This window comes from Sinohyriopsis cumingii, chromosome 17 (assembly GCF_028554795.1).
Source record: "Sinohyriopsis cumingii isolate HCF-2022 chromosome 17, ASM2855479v2, whole genome shotgun sequence".
NCBI classification, from domain to species: Eukaryota; Metazoa; Mollusca; class Bivalvia; order Unionida; family Unionidae; genus Sinohyriopsis; species Sinohyriopsis cumingii.
Genome location: NC_142977.1, coordinates 67044909 through 67069206, shown reverse-complemented (window position 1 = coordinate 67069206; position 24298 = coordinate 67044909). Strand labels below are relative to the sequence as shown.

At 39.8% G+C, this 24298-nt stretch overlaps 1 protein-coding gene across 2 annotated transcripts in view; it reads left to right on the top strand.

The window, feature by feature from the left end:
- Window positions 1-23159, top strand: part of LOC149779151 (uncharacterized) — a 70140-nt gene extending 46981 nt beyond the window's left edge. The window contains exons 6-7 of one of the 2 annotated variants that reach the window (XR_016415579.1): window positions 17618-20035; window positions 21947-23159. Coding sequence is in view for 1 of the 2 variants with exons in the window: in XM_089939711.1 (XP_089795837.1) it covers window positions 17618-17748 (131 nt within the window). In the remaining variant the exon portion in view is untranslated. Of the gene's footprint in view, window positions 1-17617; window positions 21345-21946 lie in introns of those variants that run through there. The other variant, XM_089939711.1, reaches the window with a different exon arrangement.
- Window positions 23160-24298: the final 1139 nt, after the last annotated feature.

Sequence of the window (24298 nt, the reverse complement as noted above, 5' to 3'; positions counted from 1 at the left end):
AACCCATGGCGTTTAAAATATAGTCATTTGATTTTTGCAGTCAAGAGGAAACGACAGTAAGAGGCAGAAACGTGATTTATCGCCTCGTACAATAGCTGAAGTCTTGGCACAAATTCATGTCAGTGATTTTTGAAGATGAAATGAGTGAGCCCGAATCCAGACCCAGCGATTCTACATATAACCAAAGTTCACCAGTAAACCCTGATAGACGGAAAAGTGCTCCTCTAGAAAATTTAGAACGACGGCTTACACCTACAGGGTGAAGTTTAAAGATTTCAAGTCCAACGTACCACTGGAGAAATCAGAAAGCTTCATAACCGAGGCGTGGGATTCTTTGATAACCACTCTGAAACGCCAATGTCAAGCCAAAGAAGACGATCGCTTGAGACTTATCATTTATCACGACAGTTTAAAGTTCCCCATTTGGATCGAGTTTAGCAACCCAGCAGAACTGACACCTTCCAAAGTCATCGACAAGATTCAACACGTACAGCAATCCAACGACAAGTTTCACATCACCGATGGAAAGAAAAGCGACACTGTTCATGACCAACAGGTCTCTTCCTCAAGGAACATGACGCAGATAGGTGTTATTGGTGGACGACCTTCGCAGCACCAAAAAGAGTCTCGTCCAAATTAACAACCCTCAAGACCAGATGTGTTTAGCCCGTGCCATCGTGGTGGGAGGAAAGTATGCCAACAAGAACGATACGGTAGAATGGAAAAGTGCATCGGAAACTATTTAACAATTGGACCAAGCCAAACAACGAAATGAAGCATAACTCCTGTTACAGCAAGATAGCCTGTCCAAAGACACACCCTGTGGCATTCCTGAAATGCAAAAGTTGCAAGACGTCTTGTCTCCACGCTACACCTTGAAAGTGCATCCTCAAGAAGTGCGCGGCCTTTGTTGTTTCGAGGCAAAAATTTTAAGGATGGAAAATGCATTCACGTCTATCATCACGATTAACATTTCGATGCCATTACCTGTATTGACCAATTCCTTGGTTACAGTGATTACTGTGAGAAATGTGACTATGGTTATAACAATCGAGAGCAACAGAAACATTGTGGATCGAAATGCTCAGGATGTTTGGCTTCTCAATCCTGTCTGGATGAAAGACAAGAACGAGTGCATTGCCCTGCTTGTCAGCGCACTTTTGTCAGCCCTACCTGTTACCAACAACATTAGAAAACACAAAGTTCACAGCAGAAAAGTGCTTTACAACTCCTGAGATTGTGTCCTACCTGTTGAAAAAGCGTATGCACCAATAATGCCAAGTCACTCGTATGTTCAGGAAAGAAACGATGACACATTTGTCACCAAATCGTGGACTTGGAACATCAATGCTACTTTCAAAAATACCATTCCAAACACCAAGAGGAGGAAGATGATCAGAAGAAAGGTAATTTCATCTTTTCGATTTCGAATGCATGCTAGAGACTGGCATTCATATTTCTAATTTCTGTGCGGCTCATGCAGCGTGCGAAAAGTATATCCAAGAACATATCTTTAGTAATTGCCCTCACTGCAGCAAGATTCCTGGAGGACGTGAAAAAATCTTTCGGAGACCAAACACGCTGGCGGAATTCGCCCAATGGATCTTAGATCTCATCGACGAGACGTGGAGGCAAGAGGACATCGAACGTTACGGAGATTGTCATCGTCATGCCACAGTGATGGCTCACAATTTCTCGGGATACGATGGTCAGTTTCTTTTGAGATACTATACGGAACAAAGCACCAGAAGTCCGAAAATGGCTTTGAACGGAGCCAAAATCATTTCCATGCAAGTGGGACAAGTATAGTAAAGATTCGATGGGATAATTGGCCATGCCTTTGAGTCGAATGCCTAAAACGTTAGGAATGACAGAGATTGGCAAGGGCTACTTTCCGCACTTTTTCAATACCGAAGCCAATCAACATCACGTTCTACCCCATTTTCCTGAGGCTCACGATTACGACCCCGACAACATGCATACCTAACAAAGAGAAGCTTTCTACGCTTGGTACCAGACTCACGCTTCGGACCCCTTCGACTTTCAAGAAGAAATGCTAGAGTATTTCGTTCCGACGTGGACATTTTACGGCGTTGCTGTGGAAAATTTCGAGAACTGTTCACGACACACGGAGGGGTCGATCCTTTGAAAGAAGCTTGCCCCATTGCCAAAGCATGTTCTTTAGTGTACCGTCAACGATTCATGCCCGAAAACACCCTGGCTATCATCAGTCTTCAAACAACAAACTTTGTCAAACGTCAATACTCGGTCAAAGCCCTACGCAGGTTACATTACTTGTGCCACAAGGAAGATAAATTGATCCAACATGCTCGCAACGGAGGAGGCGAAAAGACTATCGTAACGTATTCGGTGAACGGTTGGGACTTAGAAAACCCCAAGATCGTGTACGAGTTTAACGGCTGCTTATTTCACGGATGTCCCGTCTGTTACCCTCAACGTGGCACTAAAAATCAGTTTTTACAATGAACTATGGAAGACTTGTACCAGGCTACTTGTCAGCGACGCTTGAAGTTATAACAGCAAGGATACCAAGTAGTGGAAATGTGGGGACACGAATACGATTACCGTTTGAAATCCTATCCCGTGTTTAAACGCATCGTAGAAAGTTACAAGCTGATGGACCCAATGAACTCTAGGGATAGTTTGTACGGAGGACGGACAAATGTCACCTGTTTGCTGTACCACGCTGGTGAAGAGAAAGGAGAAAAAATCAAATACTTGGACGTGTATTCACTGCATCCTCACGTGTGCAAATATTGTCACTTTCCTGCAGGGAACACGCACATGCTGACGGAACACATCGACTTGGACAACATTCGACAATATGAAGGCTTGATCAAGTGCAAATTCTTGCCTCCCACCGACTTGTACGATCCCGTGTTACCTCACTATTGCCAATTAAAACTTATATTTCTCTTTTGCCTTATTTGTGCCGAGACGTGAAACCAAGATCAGCCTTGTCAGCACACCCAGGATTAACGCGCTTTGACGGGAACGTGGGTCAGTGTGGAATTGTTCAAAGCTCTGGACATGGGATACCAACTGTTAGAAGTGTACGAAATTTACCACTTTCCCAAAACAGAATAGTACCACGAGGGCGACGAGACTCAGAAAGGCATTTTCGCAGACTACGTGGATGCCATTTTGAAACTGAAACAAAAGGCCAGCGGCTATACTTCCTGGTGTCACACTCCCGAAGATCAAAAGACATTCAAAGAGAAATACTGGTACAAGAAGGTATCACTTTAGACCACATCGAGAAAAACGAAGGCAGGCGTATTTTCGCCAAAGTGATGTTAAATTGCTTGTGGGGCAAAATGGCACAACGACCTTGTTTACCCAAGACAGAGTATTTGACAGAACCTTCCCGGTACTTCCAGATGATTCACGACAAAACCAAATACATGAAAAGCGTGGACGTCGATCGCGAGGATTTGATCTTAGTCAATTACGAAGAAGATCAGGACTTTGTACAAGCCGACGAATTTGGAAATGTCATCATTGTAGCTTACGTGACAGCCCATGCTCGCTTAAAATTGTACTAAGCTTTAGAACTGTTATGTGATCGCGTCCTGTACTTTGACACGGACAGTTGCATCTACATCGATCGCCCAGGTCAACGTCACCCTGACATCGAAGGAGACCGTTAGGAACCTGGACAGGTGAGCAACCCGACGAGAAGATTGTAAGTTTCGCTAGTGGCGGACCTAAACATTACGGTTACGAATAACGGGACCCCCAAGGAGAAGTGTACACGGAGTGTAAAGTGAAAGGATTGACTCTCAATTATTGCACCAGACAAGTGGTGAACTTTGGGGTATTGAAAGAGGCCTTGCAGTCTTGAGAGGATGGAAACTTTAAAGTGACTTCCTACCAACCGTGCAAGATTGTACGTTTACACACTCTCCAAATCGTTAGTCGCCCTTGTAAAAACTGCATCAGATCGTGTTCCAGAAGCGAGTGAGGCTTCCTAACCAATTCACTTTGCCGTACGGTCACGTCGATATTGGTCAGTATATAAAAAATGACAATATGCAAGATAGATAGTTCATTTTGACTACCAATACCAAGCGAACAAGATGAATACTTTCAGAGAAACACAAAACAAGTTCAGACAGGCAAAATTCACGTTCGGTGATTCTCAAGTGGAGTGCGATACTGTGCCTTGCAATGAGAGCAAAGCAGTAAAGCATCATATGAACTTTGTTATCACTGCCACTACCACTACACCTGCATAGAAAGTGATGATGTGCGTGTCAAACCGGATGGATACGAAAGCGATGCCATTCGTGATCGTGGATTCTTTATTGGTTTTCATTGTCAATGTCCACCTTCACGTGAGACCATGCATCTACCACCCCATGGATGTCATCCAACACTGAGCAAACTCCTGTCGATGTCACCCAACACTGAGGAAGCTCCTGTCGATGTCACCCTGTCCTCATCAAAAAGAACCTGTGTAGGACGAATATACGTTCCCTGTGCATTTGCCTGCATACTGCGACTTCGAAAATCGTTTTCAATCGTTCCAATGACAATGGCCTAAACATCTGGGAGGACCGACCCCCGAATAATTAGCCAGAGCCAAATTTTTCTAGTTGAGTGTGGGGATAAAGTCAAGTGCTTCAGTAGTGGTGTGTCACTACATCACTTGGAAGAACAAGATTCAGCTTACCTGGAACATGATCGATGGTATCCGAATTGTCACAAGCTACCTTAGTGGGACCGAGGCAATGAAGTGACATACCATGTCGTTTAAGAAACCAGATTGGCTAGGAATCAACAAGATATGTATGACGATATGTGTGTACCTTGTGACTTACACCCTCATTGGACAAATTAGAGTTTTGAGGCTTGCACTCAAAAGGTGACCCATTATGCACAAAATGTGTGATCATCCATTCAAGCATCCAAGGAAATAAGTCACTTTTAAACCTGTGTTAGTGACAGTACCAGAAGAACCCGTCACCGAGGACAGGACTGTCATAGGCATCCCCGAAAGACCATTCGGGGAGCAGACTTGTGTGACATTACCCATGTAGAGCCTGTAAGGTCATTTTACGCTGTCCCTAGGACATCTTGTTTACTAAAAACAAGTTGTACAGAGAATTGTTTCTATTCCACTTTGATGGTTTTGATGTATATTTTATCGTTGTACTTAGCCCTTCTACTTTTATGTAGTTTTGTCTTTCGTCTTTATTTTTAAAAAAATCAATAAATGTGTTTTGAAAAAAGTATAAAAGCTTTTGTCTTGTCTGTCTTCGTGTCACAAGTGACATTCCTTGCACTATGGCTACCTCTGCTGTCTCTGCTCCCTCTTCCTTCACTTTCAAAGTCATCGATTAACACTTAAACACTTATATCGTGCCAGTTGGGATGCGTTGTATCTTCGACATCCCTTTACCATGTTAATTGCTGGACCTAGTGGTTCAGGCAAAACCGAATTTGTCAAACGTTTGATCGAATATAAACATCATTTGATCGATCATCCACCTCAAAGAATCGTGTAGTGTTAAAAAGAGTGGCAATGGGCTTACAGTCTCTTGCGAGTAAGTCAATGCGATTATATCGTGTTTGTGGAAGGCGTTCCTAACGAGGACGACGGAATCGTGTCTGATTCTAGTCAAACTCATCTGGTAATTTTCGACGACAAGTTAGGAGAAGTCGAAGAAGAAATTAAACTGTGATTTACGCGCAAAAACATCATTGTAATGCAGTGTCGTTTACATCACTCAAAACTTGTTTCAGCAAAGTAAAGCCCATCGCACCATCAATCCCAATGCTCATTACGTGGTCTTGTTTAAAAGCCCTAGAGATAAATCACAAGCGCAAGTTTTAGCCAAACAGTCAGGAACGCCTTGGCTGACTCATGCTTACAACGATGCCACTCAAACCCCACACGCCTATCTACTCGTGGGTTTGAAACCCACCACCCCGATTATTTGCAATTTTGTACCCATTTGTTCCACCACTGGTGTCATTACGGAAGGCCTGTCCTGTACATGCCTCTATCGTCGACTTAATCAAAGAAAATCTATAAAAACATCGACGTCAGTGTATTTTTGGTGTGTGTCCCGGAACCAACAAGAAAAGATGTCACCCCCTAGAAAACATTCCTCTTCTAAACCCAAATTAAAGAAAAGGAAAGTACCACCTCCTCGTTTAGTCAAACATGGAGACATGTTGTCCGTTTTGTCCAAAGCTTCTAAACCCATGAGAAAAAAAACTCATTCGAACTGCCTCCAAGATGTCGTCGATACCGTGTACAAATGTTGTTTGAACGTGTTGAAAGGCACGATACCTTTGTCTCAACACCAGAAACAATGCTTAGGCAAACATCGTCACGTTCTTCGCCAAATGGTTCAAAAGAAACCCATTCGTCAAAGAAGAAGATATTGGTCCAACACGGAGGAATTTTGCCTCTGTTGTTAGGACCTTTGCTGAAAGGAGTGTTAGGAATCATGTTGGAAGGACTCGTGGGAACAAGATAAAAGGGACCTCTGAAGTCCAAACATCTCAGACGTGACCCTTGACATCGAATGGATGGACAAAAACTAGCATTAGTGCCTAACAAACGATGGATGGAATACCATCGTTGGCAAGAACAACGGACCCCGCATTTGCCTCCCAATCTAAATTTGACTGAGATGTCCCAGTTACAACACGAATTGCAGAAAAATCACAAAAAGTAGGGTCACCTCTTGCAAAGACTGCATCTCTTTCACCAGAAAGTTTTAGACGAAACAGCTCCACCCACTCTGAAAGATTTTAAGGCCTTGATGCAATGTCCATCACACACACCACCACCACCACCACCACAACCACCACAATCACCAACCCCAGTCGTCATGAGAGACGCAACCCCACGAAAGCCTGAGGAAGAAGAGGTACGAGAAGTCTTTCAAACACCGTCAGCAGCTCCCATTCCTAGTAAGACTGCAGCGTCCTTGTTGACCCCTTCCCCCACACCTCAACGAGAAGAAATGAAAGCTTGGGTTAAAAAGATGATGTCTACTCCTCCATCGACAGAAGGAAAAAAGAAAGAAGGGAAAGCAGACGTGAAAAAGGAAAAGAATACCAAAGCCATTCCATTACCACCTCCACTACCTTCGACTTCTATGCCCATCGGACACGTAAATTCGTTTGCAAACCACTCTTTCGCCCCGTCCAAAGTAGCATCAGCGAAGAGTTGGTGACTTATTAAAAACTGGCGAAGGTGTTAGCCAACATTTACTACGATCCATCCCATCCTGCAGGTTACGGAGGAGTTCAGAAATTGTATGCTAAAATTCGATTGAAAAGTCTCCGTTTACCCCAAGTACAACGATGGTTAAAAGAACACGCTACCTACACTTTACACAAACCCATTCGGAGCACGTTTTTCCAGAAGTCGCACTCAAGAGGAAGGCATCGATATCAATGGTAAGTCGGTTTAGCCGATGTCTCTCATTTAACCACCTACAATCGTGGTTACACATATTTGTTTTGTGTCGTAGAGGTCCTTTCCAAATTTGCCTGGGTCGTGCCATTGTCTTCCAAATCGAGCAGTGAGTTAGTGCGAGCCCTGCAATGGGTGTTGAAACAAAGCGGTCGTCACCCTCTTCGATGGCAAGCTGACAAAGGCACCGAATTGCTGAACCAAGCTTTCCAAAAAAGAATTAAAAAAAACGTGACATTCATTTTTTCACCACCAAGAATCCCGAAACCAAAGCCAGCATTTTGGAACGTTTTCAAAGCACTTTGAAAGAATGCATGTGAAAATATTTTACACATCGCCACACTTTCAAGTACATCGACATCTCTTACGGCACCTGGTTCTAGCGTACAACCAATCTTACCATCGATGCATTGGACGTGCCCCTCCCACCAAGAAGTGACTCCCGACAACGAAGTGCTCGTTTCTGATCTCCTGTTTGGCACGTCCCCGACGGTGGCTGTCCCCAAGAAAGGTGAAGTGTTGACCCTATGAGATTGGGTGCGCATTGGCAAAACCAAACGCACTTTCGACAAAGGCTACTTACCAATTGGACCACCGAATTGTTTCGTGTCATTAGACGGGTCCATGGCCGTCATCCTACCGTCTATAAATTGGAAGACATGAACTGCGAAGTGTTAAAAGGAACGTTTTACTTACCCGAGTTACAACGTGTCACCAAAAAAGAAGACGAAGTGTACAACATCGAAAGCATTCTCGAACGAAGAACCTGTAAAGTGGGAAAACGACGTGTCAAAGAAGTCAAAATGCGTTGGAAAGGATATCCTCCCAGTCTTGATTCTTGGATCGACGCTTCGCTAGTCATCGACTATAAAATGAAGTGACCATCATGCCCTTTCACACAGTCTGAGCTACCGCTATCACTTCAGTGACAACTCCTTCACCCAGTTCTTCTCTGCAAGATCTACAAAAACAACCCTTGTGGGTATGGTGTGGAGACAGTGTGCCTAAAACGCAAATCGTCTTTTTCTGCCAAATCTTTGTGGTGTATTATGTCACCGGTGCAGCCATCGCCAGTCTGAGTTTTCAACAAGGAGACAAACAAATATGGAATATTCTATTGAGCAGTTGCATCGGTTATCTTCTTCCCAATCCATCCCTGAAATTCTCCTCGAACGGGAACAGCAGGAATCTTGCGTCCATTGTCAGTCACCACTCCAACAACAACAACAACAACCTCTTTTGGGGCGGAGACACGCCTCTGACTTCCAGTTACCCCTCGGACAGCCACCGAACTCTGGAATTATGAACAACAATAACCAATTTTACTTAACCTTACCCAGTGACAGTTCCATGGAGGTGTTTTTCCATAACACGTTGTGTTGTTACACGGCTAAATTACCTCAGGCCATCCAGTTCGATCACGATGCCCATTGGGAAGTAACTTTGGCAGAAATGATTTACCCTAAACAAATCAAAAACATCTCTAAAAAGCAAAACACATTCCAGCTCGAAATCCTGACTGCCCAATTGCAAGATGAAATAAATAAAATCGGGTTTTCAGGGAACACTAAGCCAGCAAGCAATCCACCCTTCAGCATCTACACGTTGAATATGTAATTTTACAGGTATTTTGGAAACGCTGTATAACTGAACGAAGAACTCAATTTGATCTTTGTGTATTCCGATGTGGTGGAGTATAAAGTGGTGGGACACACCTCCGTGCCGTTACTGACTGTCATTCCTTTCAAAGTGGATAGTACCAAGACCAATGAACAGGAAGGTGCAAACACCTATCATGTTGATGGTGAATTTGTACATCCTCACTATTTGCCCGTCAATAAGTCGTATTTTGACACTGTCAACATTACTATAAAAGGAGATCCGGGACAAAATATTCCATTCTCAAAAGGTAACGTCACGGTGAAACTCCATTTTCGAAAACGATTCTCTAACGAATTGTAAGTCATGTATCCAGAGTACCGAGGCGTCGCTCGACAGCGAGGACACGATTTAGGAGATATTTTGAAGTCAGCCTTTCGTTCGGTGGCCCCAGTGTCGAAGCAATGTGACACGAGGATTGCATGCCTTGAAAGATGCCGCATTGACGCAAGGCAAAGAATTTCTCCAAAATGTCATCATCGACAAACAAAGCCCTAAAGAATCATTCTTGAGGGCAGGCAAAAATGTCTTTGTTTCAAACAGGCAGAGACATTTTGGGTCGACGAGAAACTCCTATAAATGCACTGAACGCTGCCGAGTCAGGCATTCATGCTTCCCTGACGCCACAGCAAGGACAAGGCAGAAAGAGACGACGAAGAAAACACCCCTTCACAAGACTTCTAATACTAAAGCTAGAAAGACTAAGAAAAGAAGAACTGCTCGAGAGTTCGACGTTTTTAATTATTAAATCATAGAAACAAGAAATTATGCACCGAGAGTCTTGGGCCAGTTCCAAGTCGGAACTGGATCTGTTTGCCATGCCACCTACCATGATGACGATGCAAGAATCACAATGGGTCGAATTTCATCCTATCTCCTCTTTGACAGCCATAGCTCCCATCGAGTTTGAAATCAAAGGACAGCCCGAAGATTACATCGATCTGAACAGTAGTTACCTGTATTTGAAAGTTAAAGTGAATGATTCGGATGGTAGCGATCTATATGCTCCTGTTAACAATTTCATGCATTCCTTGTTCAGCGAAGTGGACTTGTACTTGAATAACAAACTGGTCAGCAGCAGCATGGATACTTACCCTTATCGAGCGTACCTGGAAAATATCTTGACGTACGGAAAAGAAGTCTAAAACACTCATCTGGATGCTTGGGTGGTATGAAACCTGACACAGCGGACAATTTCAATGAGGTAGCAGATACAGATTGCACCAATAAGGGATTTGACGCACGTCAAAAGAAAATTGCTGGAAGCCGAAGTGTATAACTGATGGATCGCTTGCATTTGGACATGTGGTTACAAGAGAAGTATTTGCTGAACGGCGTAGATATTTGCCTGGGACTGAAAACAGCAGTACCACTTTCCATTTGATGGCTGGTGCAGCCGATTACAGAACTTACATCGAGGAAGCCAGACTCTACGTGCGACGTGTGGAAGTGTTATCTAAAGTGGGAAACGACATCAGTCACATTTTGAGCAGAACGACCGCCAAGTATCCGATACTACGAGTGGAAGTGAAAACTTTCACCATTGCCACTGGACTCCTATCCAAGATCGAAGTCCATCTGTTTAAAGGACAGTTACCCAAGCGATTAATCGTTGATATCGTGAACAATGCAGCCTTCAACGGAGTCCACAATCAAAATTCTTTCCAGTTTCAGCACTACGACGTGTCCACGATCGAAGTCAGTCGAGAGGGCAAGACCTTATTTACCAGACCCTTCGAACCTGACTTTAGTATCAAGAAGAATTACTTGAGGTCGTACTTATCCCTGTACGAAGCCACGGGACAGTTAGGGACCAACACCAGTCATGGCATTACGTACGAGGATTATGCAGGAGGCTACGCTTTGTGTGCTTTTGATTTCACTCCAGGCCAGATGAGCGACTAGGAACATTTTCAACCTAGAAAATTAGGCCAGATTCGAGTGGAACTTCAGTTTGCTAGACCCCTACCTGAGACGGTGAACGTCCTCTTGTATGCCGACTTCGACGATACCATAGAAATCAGCAGTTTAAGAGAAGTCATTCTAGACTATTAGAAACCATGGAAGACTGTTATCGCTCTTTACATAGTGGAGAATCTTTGGACAAGGAATGAATGTGAGGAGACCATGGAAGTATAACCCCAAGACAAAGACGAAAAGGACATAGTGATAAAGTCCAGATGGCCAGAACAAGAAAAACAGTTCGTCTCCTGCTTTGCCAAACAATTGGCAGAAAAAATTACGGAATTAATCAAAAAGATTGTTATTGATGTCAAAATGATCATCCCAGTCAAATTCAACACGATAAATGTCTGATGCTGAGACAAGAAGAAAAATTGAACGAGTGTCTGGAAGAAGTTTGGAGTCTCATCTCGGAAAAAGCCGTGTTGCATCAGTGGTATAAAGACTTGCGTGAACATTCTTGTCCTCCAATAACGACTCTAGCGATATATCGCATCGAAGCTGTCTTGGCTCAGAGTGAAGAGACACAATGAAGAAACGGTTACTTGTCAGACAAATTCAAAGGGAAAGTCAGGACCGAATTGATCACTTTTGTCATTACGTGTAAAGAAACAAGAAAAACACAAAAAATGGATACCTGGGAACTTTACGACCTTTTGAACCACAGTTCGTACACTGCTTCTTGGAATCCTGTCGTGTGTGATAAAGATTAACTACCTTATCGCAAAACTCAAGACCATCAAGCTTATTTCATCAACACGATGACAGTCATCTCCCAGGAACCCACTGGGTATCCGTTTACTTTCCCCGTGATGGTTGTGTATAGTATTTTGATTCATCATTGACTTTATGAGAAGAAATGCTCAGGCAATACGATTCAATAATGCGAAATTACAAGGCACAGATGCATTGGTGTGTGGACAATATTGTGTATATTTTCTTCATCGACGCAGTCTTGGCTATTCTTCAGAAAATTTAGTGACTTATTTTGATCGTCACTCCTTTAGAAACGATGAGAAAGTAGACAAATGGTTTTGTGACCATTATGGTTATCTTTTGTCTTTAGCAAGGAAACGTAGTGTACATCAATGGCCCAATGACTTCCAACAGTGGAAGTCTAACTTCAGTTCACAACGTTGTCAACCTTGTCCAAAATAGAAGGTTAATTGAAGAAACAAATGTTTATTGTTAAATTGAATTGTTAATTTTTAAATAAATTATTTGTTGGTTGTGAGTTATTTGAATAAAAATGTTCTGTTTTGAAAAAAAATGAGTCTGTCGTTTGTTTGCCATTTGTATTATGAACCATGCTATTCGACTTCTCTCTATCCCTCAAATGAAACTATTTGAGCGTTCCGACACTAAACCGTGTAGGGATGTTTTCGATCGCATCCGCGCTTGAACCATATAAAGCGGGGTAGTCTCCAGTCTGACCATCCATTGTTGACTCATCATCCTATGAAGATGTGCTCAAGACTGGCCACGTTGAACGAAACTTACGTGAATTTACATCGTGTCAGGCAAAGCCTGGTACCGAAGTCTGCAGAATGTAAGCGTTCGCGTAAGTTTGTGTGGATAGTAGATCTTTGTTTTGTAGATAGTATAGTAAGGGTTTACTTTTGCTCCTTCTTGTGTGTGAATAGTAGATGTGTGGTTGGATTTGGCTCCTTCCCATGTGTGGATAGTAGATTTGGTTTTTTTGGATTGTACAATCGTGTTTTGTTTTGGCCTCTTCGCGTATGTGGATGGTAGAGTAGTGATTAGTTTTCTCCCTCTCGTGTGTGGATAGTATGTACTGTGGTTAGTTTTGGCTTCTTCGCGAGTGTGAATAGTTGATTTTGTGGTTAGTGTTTTGGCTTCTTCGCATGTGTGGATATTATATAATGTTGTTAGTTTCGGCTTCTTCGCGTGTGTGGATAGTATATTTTGTGTTTGTTTTTGGCTTCTTTGCGTGGGTGGATAGTAGATTAATGGTTAGTTTTTGCTTCTTCGCGTATATGGATAGCAGATTTTGTGTTTGTCTTTTGCTTCTTTGCTGTGTGGATAGTATATTTGTGGCTAGTTTTTGCTTCTTCACGTGTGTGGATAGTAGATTTTGGGTCTGATTTTGCTTCTTCGCGTGTGTGGATAGTATATTTGTGGTTTGCTATGGTAACTTTCCGTGTATGGATAATATATAATGTGGTTAGGTTTTGCTTCTTCGAGTATGTGTATAGTAGATTTGTGGTTAGATTTTGCTTCTTCGCGTGTGTGGATTGTAGATTTGGGGTTTAATTTTGCTTCTTCGCGTGTGTGGATAGTAAATTTTGGTTATGTTTTTGTTTCTTCGCGTATGTGGATAGTATATTTTGGCTATGTTTTTTGCTTCTTCGAGTATGTGGATAGTAGATTTGTGTTTGTTTTTGCTTCTTAGCGTGTGTGGATAGTAGATTTGTGGTTAGTTTTTGCTCCTTCCCGTGTGTGGATATTACATTTTGGTTATGCTATTGTTTCTTCGCGTGTGTGGAGAGTATATAATATGTGAATTAATGTAAGGATCATTCATATGCCTCGAAAAGAGTAGCTTTCTTGCCTCAAAATATTTTTTTAAATGTTGTATATGTGTTTGTCTACTGTCTGTGTTATATCTGTACACCTGCTTTTTGCTCAGTACTGTGAGATCAACTCCCATGGTTGCAACATTGTTACCAATCTCCCATACCGGGACGTCAGACGCTATACAAACTCCACTTTCCTTTGTCGCTAGACAGGCCCAATATTCCCCATGTTAAATTCCCATTGTCGCCAAACAGCCCCAGAGGGTTCTGTAATGCATTTTCCCATTGTCGCTATAAATCTAGTCGCCAAACAGCCCCAGGGGGGTTTGTAATGTATTTTCCATTTGTCGTCAAACAGCACCACTTCACTACTCATATCCCATGGTGCAGACTAAGGAACTTTAAGAAGTTTTCTAACCTAAAAAATGATTTGTTCGATGCTTCTGTGACGCATGAACTATATTTTCTATGTGTTCGGGAAAAATGGATAAAATGCTGAGAAGAAAATAAAGTCAGAATTGCTGACATTGATTATCCACCAGGTTCCTGCGAATGATGAAAATGAGGATCTCTATGTCCTGAACCAAACAGCATACTTACCGACTGGTTCTATAACGTGTATTCCAGGATCGACGCCTTCTCATTGGTGGACGTCCAGACATGCGATATCGCTGTGTCTAATGTCTTACTTGTCCGTATTGGTTGATGCTTTATCCGATGCATGAATGATTATTTCGATGCGTTTGGGAGAGAAATTCAGGGTTGATATGTGCTAAGGGTTTCATACCTAAATGGATCAAACTACTGAGAAGGGACAAAGTCAGATTTCTCCTCATCGATCATCAACACGCAAGGAGGAAAGTATGATTGTTCATGTCGTGAGCCAAAACCCAAATATACTAAACGTGCTTTGATGAGTCGTGCAGGAACATCGCCATCCTGAACTCTTAGAGAATGTGCGAAGATTGTGGCATTGCTTTTAGTAGGGGTAAAACATGTCCAAGACTGATCATATACTCTGCACCATAATCGCATGCAGGAATTGTTGTTAGTATTCTAACCAGATATGATCTGGATCGATTCGGAGTTCCTTCACAAAGGTAGGACGATGAAAATGGAGGTGTTTAGATGAAGAAATCCAGAGATCATATGACGCTCATCTTTTTGCGAGAATGCTTAGTTCATATCTGACTAGCGATGAATAGTCTGGCGCCTACATGGCGCCACTCATGAATCCCGCAGGGCATGTGAAAGAAGAAACCGTTTTCCTCTGTCTCCACTCCATGCCTGCTTTGGAAACGAGGGACATTATGACCGCCTATAATTCGCATGGACAGGACTAGGAAAGAACAATATTCCGTGTTTGAGAACCTCTGCTATGAATTTTCTGGCGACAATTCTCCCTCCGCTTATTTGTCCCCTGACATGTTCGCACAGAGATAGAAGACTGCGATGAGTTTTGAAGGGGAACTCGAGTGCTTCTTTCTATCTCACCTCCAAAAGCTGGCGCCCAAACAGTAGTGTAAAACTGAAAGTGAGTGAGCGAATAGAGAAACAGCAATGTTTCTCTTAGACGAAATAAAGCATCAGATGTGCAAAGTCAGGTGGGGAAGAAATTCACACAACGTTCCTAACTTTAACGTGGCGTTAAAGACTTGACTATGCATTAGCGTCTAGACAAGGGATGTATTGAACGTTACGTTTTACATTCGACTGACTCACCACAATTGATGCTCTCGCGTTTACATGACCTTTAATGATTCAATTGGTGGCGTGTAATTACAGTAATGTTTAGCAATTGTAGCAAGATTCTAAATGACGAGTTGTTGACATCATTGTCTAAATCTATCATGTATTGAACTTGTGGATATAATTGATTGAAGGTAGAGGATGTCCTTTGGACTGAGACAAATCCTTATAGAATTCCTCAATCTATGCCGTAAACTGAATTCCGTCTGTTCCATGGACGGATTGGGGCGTTCCGGCATTTCCGTTTCATCAGCTTCATCAAAGGGAATGTCTCATCATTTTAGCTATTATATACACCGTCAGTAGTGATCCCATTTTGAAATGCCGGTCCGACACGGCCGGTTTGGCTCGGTAAAGAAATCTTCATAAGTGAAACGGGTTCGTTACGAATTTCATAGGAATGGTCAGTCCATTCGATTGGTCAGCAAGATCGCTATTTGCAGACAAGAGAGAGAGAGACGATCACTGTAAATATACAAAGTTTGTTCATACTACTGGACCGGTTGGCCAGTGATCGGAACGATGTACTCAACACGGTATTTTTCTTTCGGTCCAGCCGACTAGTTTGGTATGGTAGATAGGTTTGGCCGGCTATGCGGTCTCTATGGGTGGCCGGCTCAACAGTCGCAGATTACAAATTCCCTACCACTGTAATTATACATAGCTCGTTAGTGCGGTTCGGCCGTTTGGTCGGCAGTCGGAACGGCGTACTAAAGTTTTTGTCGTCCGTCCGGCTGGTGCGGTATTGGCACATACTGTCAAATTGCAAATCCTCACTTCTGGCTTGTTTTTGAATAGTCTCAAGCCCTCAAGCCTCATGGGCATGGTCACATATAACGGTCATTTCTGCTTGAGTCATGTTGAGCATATGAGATTCCAAGGCTTTCTACTGTAGACACGGATACAGAAAGGTCTTTCTGCGTCAGCATGGGGGTTTGTAGGTTAAGTAAGGCATCGCGACATTAGTCATGAGACAAATTAACGATTCTACTGTCTTCATATATAAAGTTTTTTATGGCGCTATGTTTGCGTCTTAATGAGGATGGAGAGGGCAGATCGACATTTCCCAATATAATAATGAACCATTATATAGTATTCATGGAATACATTTATATTCTGGTGCTGCCTCTTCCGCAGCATCACTGGTGGATAATGCATTTAGACATCACCAATGAGATTAACAGTTCTGGCAATTTTGTTTATTTAAACATTATAACTATCGAAACACAAAGCAATTTTGCATAATCCCTGAACTTAATAACGCAACTGATGACTACACGAATTAAGGATACTTATACAACTTTAATTTTAATATTCAATGCCAGTTATACTGTCAATAAAACTGTTTTTCTAAAAACAGAAACTCTTGCTGAAACATCATTTTCAATCTAATCTAATAATATGATATTCCAGTTGTTCATAATATATACATTTTCTATCCAACTGTATTGACTGAAAGAGTGGTTGTGAGGTACACACAATTAGAGAATGGGAAACGAAATGCTGCTAAAAGAAAAACATATGCCCATTGCAGTTTATTATTATTATTATTATTATTATTATTATTATTATTAATTTTGTTAAACACTGGTTTTATGGGTAATTTCCAAATTATATTGAAAGCTTATCCATTACTCCGTCATTAATTTATGTAAAACCTATCACTCTTTCTACGTCTCCTTCATCAAACTAATCCCATCTCTTCAGACAGCTTTTCAACAAAACATATTTTCTCTTCTGGGATGTGGGTCTTAATATTTACATTGAATCATCGGCTTCTGTGGTAAGAACCACATATTGTTTATTGCATATGTAATGATATCCCAAATAATCATGTTTGCATTTGTCCTTTGCTTAACGGGGTGGAAAGCACGTTGTAATTTAATATATATATATATATATATATATATATATATATATATATATATATATATATATATATATATATATATATATATATCTATATATATATCTATATATATATCTATATCTCTCTCTCTCCCTATATATATATCTATCTATCTATCTATCTATCTATATATATATATATATATATATATATATATATATATATATATATATATATATATATATATATATATATATATCTATATATATCTATCTATCTCTCTCTCTCTCTCTATATATATATATATATATATATATATATATATATATATATATATAAAACTGACAGTAGATGATACTAAGTGTAATAAATACATTTGTTTACCTTTTATGTACCTTCCAGAAACCCGTTATCCAGAGGATGATGGCAGAGGTGTAGTCAACAATTACATCACCAATAACAATGTCCAGTACAAATTTAATAACGTTAATGGAGATGTTAACCTCGGAGATAACTATGTAACTCGACTTTGAAATAAAGTCATCGCTTTCAAATGCATCAAGCAGGATTTCCGGAATGAAACGCAATGACGATCTGTCACAACTTAATTTTTTAAACTTTTTTATACAATGCTTAGTACCTGATTGATATGACTATAACACTCCCCTGAAAACAATATGGTTCGTCTAATATGTTATTGTTCTGGTGAGGCTGATTGTTTATGAACCTCCCAAGGGTAACCGCTGAGATTAAATTGATAGACAAGTTCACCATTTGGTTAGCATACTGATAACAAAAGTTGCATTATCAATGAACTTAGACAGAATTTAAATACCAACAACAGAAAGATGCGTGTTGAAAATTGATAGCCACTTTTTTGAAAACTGTAAAATGTGAAGTTCTAAACAAGCATGGATATTTTACAATTTCTCAACATCCTGTTTTTCTTCCTGTATTCTCGTAGGATAGGCTGCGGATATGTAATGATTTGAGTTTTGAGAGCTAGAGTGTACACTGTTCCTTAATATTGTTTTATAAAAATATTCTCTGTAATAAGTGTGATGTTTGGTTTCCAGTAATTTGTCTATGCCCAATTTTTTAGCGTGATGTCTCTTGTTGTTCCTTGATGTTTTCCAAAATTATTTTAAAGTTTATAAACAAATTTCACTTGATTATCCTTATTTGAATAGTAAGGTACCGTCCAATTAACTTTCATTCTTTGGGTTGGGAATAGCAGCCTTAGGTATTTTAGAAAGCCAGATTCTTTCATTTCATGTAAATAAATACATATCAATAATTAAAAATGTCCTGGTTTAAACGAAGAAATACAAAGACAAAAACTTTTTGTACATATCCCCACCCCATTCTCAGGTAAATTGGAAGGTACTTACGATCAGGTAAGATATTTACAATGTGTCTACAACACATTCGTGCGTTTATAAATGAGAAATATATAATGAAGAATTTAATTCTGTTTTTTTTCTGCATTTTCCATTGTATAGACTGTCGCATCTTCATTCTTATTCAGACAGTCCATACATCACTAAACGGCAAAGAAAACAACATTAAATACTCAACTCTCGTATTTGCAATTTGCATTAATTTAATGCATGCGTGTATGTTTGTACTGGCCTTATTTACATAGTTATAGTATAGGAGAAGTCAATAATATAGCAGTTGCGTCAAATTAGAAAAGAATCTTCAACAATTAGACCAATATATGATCTTAGCTTTATAAAATCCCCACGCATGTTACTAATATTTTATCTTAATGCGCTCATGTATTGTAAGTGGAAAGTCCATCTGGAAAGCAAAGGATGTGTTGATCTGCTAGACATAACAGAAAGATTTCATGTTTTCATGGACAAGGTCAACGCGAATTGGCTGATTCATCAATGTTTAGACTCTCGAGTAACCAATTTTCACATATTTAAGCCTAGTTCAATCCTCATAAAAGAGGTTGATCTAACCAAATTAAGACTATCGGTAAATAGTTATAATAATGGAAACGATTGTTAGAAGATAGCACAGCTTGTCATTATATATTAAATAAAGGCTATCGTTAGACAGTTAATGAGGGTCCACTAGTCGTAGACCCTATCATGGTCAACGTTTTACACTGCTCAACCACTAGATGTCAAAGTATTCTATTGTTAGCCTTTAACTATCCGAACTCTCCCTGTTATCTCCGATCCCTGCCAATATATAATTTCATTTGTAACAAGAGCCCGTGAAACTATTGTAGACCGTAGAAATATGGAGTATTGCTGCTCTTAAATGATTGAGATATCTTCCTCCTTCAGCGCTTTAAATCGTGTTTGGTTTTTATTCAGCCTGTTGATCCATTCAAAATGTCTGCTAACTCAGTTTGTGACAGTCCACTTGAAATCACGCGTCAGATATTGATGGGTAAATACTTTTAAAATCTCCATGTATGAAATATATCTGACGTGACAAATGTAGCTTACTGACACCTAATTCCGTCGTTTCTGACACAGTAGTTGGTGGCAGAATACAAGCAACCACTTACCTCTATATAGGGCACTTGCAAAATGTGTATATAGCATGAGATCAAATGTAATCAAACAAAGATTAAGCTTTTAACTGATTTATAAAAATGCATTTGTTATTTAATTTTCTGTCAGTCATTTTGTTTTCATTTTTATAAATATTTCTCATTTTTATTTCATATTGAGGTGAACATTTGTGTCTGCCTCCGCTTGCAGAGTTTGCATTTTATTACTGATCATATGGTTACTGTCTCACCAACGGACACCTATTGGCATGAAAGTGGCATTACAAACTTGCCCGGCCGTACAAGTATATACTCCTTCTTTCACATTTCAGAAACTCATTTTGGCACATAACTTTACATATGTGAAATGCATAGCTTATATTCCACTTAAACTGGAGGTGTTTTGGTGGGAGAAACATTATTGTTGTATATATGGCCGTTATATAAATTGTTTTAATTGAATTAATTTCCATAGCAACGAATTTCCACCATGATGTATCTTTAAGTGGAAATACGCTCGTTTTTGAATGGTCAGTATTATGTGTTTTTTATATTTGATTTAATTTATATCAGATTTGTTTTAATTGTTTGTTCGTTAGTTATAACATTTTTTTAAAATTCCATCACATGCTATTGTAATATAATTTTATTTGCTGGATTTGATGTTGTCCAGAAATGCAGTTCACTTCTCCGAAAACTAACATTAGAACTGTGTACCTAAATCTGTCCTAGTTTCTGACCTTATTTCATGATTTTAAGTAAACAACGTTTTTAAACAAATTATTCTTTCTAAGTTTGGGATTCATAGAGTGACCAGTTGGAGTTTAATTTTAATTTTTCTTCAAATTATTTGGATTCTAAGAGATTATTTTTGCCTGGAAATACTTCTTCTTGGAATTCACTCTTGGACAAAGATGGTTTTTGAAATTTACAGAATTCAAATACCGTAATATTATTTTATGTGGTTCAACAAAGAACTGCTGACACTACAGTACTTTACTTACTACAGTATACGTCATAGCCTTTCATTTTGAATTACGTCTGGATTCGAAATTAGATTCATTATAACATTTTATTACTAGAACTTCTAAATTCTAATTCTTGGATTATTCTTGGATTATTTTTGGATTTGATTCTTAAAACCGTAAGTTCTTTTTGTTCCCCTTTTTACCTTGTTTTCGAGGGAAATAAATTATTTGTTAAATTTTACAAAGCTTGTTGTCTTAGCCTTCTTCTTGTTACTGTTTATGAGAGCCTAAAGACCTAACACGTGAGACGTGAATCATGTGACAAACAATCTCGTTGGCTAAATTTCCTCATTCTATTGAATATTAAATTTTCAAAATAATGTATTTTATGATATGACGTAGACAATAACTTTGAGATTAAAAACATGCTTAAGAATGTTGCATCGATGAATATGAGGCTTAATGTTCAAACGTATTTATGGATGTGAATTGAAGATTTTTGCATATACTGTAACCATGCAAATGTTAAGTGTTAATATCCATGATATGTAAACATTATGTAAATTTACTCGTAGATCTGCTTTGGTTCTGTATTGTGAAAAGTTTTAATTATTTTCAACCTTCAATAAAATTTGGTCTTGAGTAATCATTTTTCACTTCTGAATTTACTAAGATTATTACAATCGTCCAATGGTTTTTAAGCTAAGAGCTGCCCTAGAAACCATTTTCACACAGAAACGCAAGTCCAATGTTGACACATCTAGAGACCAGTAATATCAAGTGGGAGAAATATGGAAAACTGACAACGATCGACGTTTCAAAACATCTTCAGAATTTCGATACATTGTCCAGAAATACAATGTGGTGGACAGCGAAACCTTAAATCCACATTATTAGGAGGTCAGGCCAATTTCGCACGCTTGTTGAACGTAGGGGACAAATCTCAAAAACAAATCTTTTGCATTGATGTGTGTTCGTTGTATCATCTGCTATGTAATTAGGCTCGTTTTCCTATCGGTCACCCTGAAATGTTCATGTAACACAAAGACGTGCAATACATTTCCCAGTAGGAAGGTTTGATAAAATGTAAAATTCCTTTACCAATGAAGTTTTACCATCTCGCTTTTTCTCATCATCGTCACGGACAAGTAATGTTGTATAGGTATCAAAACATGTAATCAAGACCAGCTTGTTACCACATTGACCAGCTGTTAAACGTATACTAATTTTGGCTTTTTCCTTCCCCAGGACAATGCCAACAGGATGACGACTCGAGTCCTGTGATTATTTTTGACTTTCTTTTTATATTGCGTCAAAGATTTTCTGTAATTTAAACAACAAACCAGCGGCATTCCTATCAGGTATTACCCTCGAGGAATAGATCAATCCAATCAACGATACCGATCCCAAAAAGGCATCATTGAGTAACACGATGAACAGAACGAGGTGAGTCTATGGTTTGCTGAGATCATACTGAGTAGTTTGTGGCTCAACCGATATTACCAAAAGAACTTCTTTAGTAGATCCCAGTTCAGCTCATTTACCATAAAAGTAAACTTGTTAAACACGCATACTCATATGTGATGATTAAATTTTTGTGAATTGCGAGGAGGACACGGACGTTGCCCTTCCACCAAATCTCCGACGAGTTTGTCGATGTCATTATTGATTCCTACGTGACTGCTACGATGCTTGCTCGCTTATCAATGCATTCCGCCTTGTAACCTCCGGAGACCGAATGGTTTACTTTGAAACCGATAGTGGCATGCGCATCGATCACCCTGGTAACTGTCAACCACACATCGAAGAGAAGCGTTTGGAAGGTTGATCCAATGAATAGCCGAAAGACACTGCTCTGCTGTCGGTAGACCTGAAATTTACGGTTAAACGTACAGAGACAAACAAGAGAAACTAAAGACCAAATGTAAACGCAAATGACTGACATTGAGCTATCGTTCCAGTAAAGTGATCTATTTTGATGTGTAGAAAGAAGTCTTAAAGTCATGTAAAAATCAGGACATTAGTGTCAACAAATAGTAGATTGTGCCACGATTGTCAGAACTTGAAATATAGTGTCGTCCGTTGGATAAAGTGCATCCGATCTTTTACCAGATATAACTGCCTCTTCCCGATCACGGAATGTTACCATAGCGGCACCTTACTTTAATATCAAAAGCAGACAATTCAAGTACAAAATGATCATTCTCAGTACACACGCTCACCGAAAATGACGAATTCCACACAGAGAAAATGTGAAAGCAGAAGAAAAACTGACGAAAACAACGATCTGAATAACTCTTACTTTTACCTGAAAGTCACAGGTTTTAAAAGGATAATAGCAAACCATGTTTTTATGACAGTTTAGCTCACATCCACACTTTCAAAAGCGAAGATCATATTTTAGTCATAAGTAAACTGCTTGAATATGTGTTTATTAGCATCGTCAGCAATGTTCCATCAATAAAACTAACGATCAAAACCCTTTCCGGCTTCGAAGTTTCTTCATGTCCACGATAGAGGTCATTTGACACGGCCAGCCTATTTGTTCTATACCTTATGAACCTAAAACTTATTTTTTACTTGACATCGTGCTTAATTCTATCTGAATATACATGGCAATTAAGGACCAACAGTGCCCATGACATTTAGTACGATGATTATGCATTAGGATACAATTTGTGCTATGTAGTTTCTTTCCAGACAAATGCAGTAAGATGGCATAGAGCCAAAGCTTTTTCTTGTTCAAAACAATGGGAACAAAAAAGCATAATAGATTTCAAAAGCCATCACTTGGTTTATCGGTAGATAAAGACTAATTCATTGTTACACATGTTTGTACACAGACCCGATGACGACAAGACAAACATGTTTTGAGGGATTGATTAGAAATAAGTTATTGGTACATAAAAACTAACACAGTGAGACTGTTTACATGTCACGGGACAGGTCCCGAAGACGACAAACATTTAAGGCCGCTTTTAAAGTGTCTTGGTGTGTTGCATTAGTAAAGATTACTCTTATTTTATTATCCCATGTATGAAACATTATACACATTAGATAGTAAGGCTGCAACGTTTACCGAAATTTATGAATATGTACATTCCTTGCAATAAAACACAAATGATGGCCTGCAAACCACAAAACTCTGCCTTTTCGACTATGAAATACTGGGGTTACCAAAGGTTACCAGTTATTGCATTGTGTATGTCTTACCGCGCCTAACCTATAACTATTTCATTTTTTTGTTGTTACTTTTCAGTTTTAGATTTTTCTGAGTCTCTCAAGTTTCACATGAAGCCGTCATCCTAGGAAGATAGTTTGGAATAATTGTAGCAGCCTCGTAGCCATTGACGCATATCCAGTGTACATTAGTAGCGAATAGGGCCACATTAGCGACAATGGGAATTAGCATTACAGACCCCCCCGGGCCACTTTAGCGACAATGGAAATTTAACATGGCGAAAAATCGTGGGCCACTTTAGCGACAAGGGGAATTAACATGGGAAGAAATCGTGGGTCACTCTAGCGACAAGGGGAATTTAACATGGGGAATAGAGTTTGGGCTTGTTTAGGGACAAGGGGATTTTTTTTTTTTTTTTA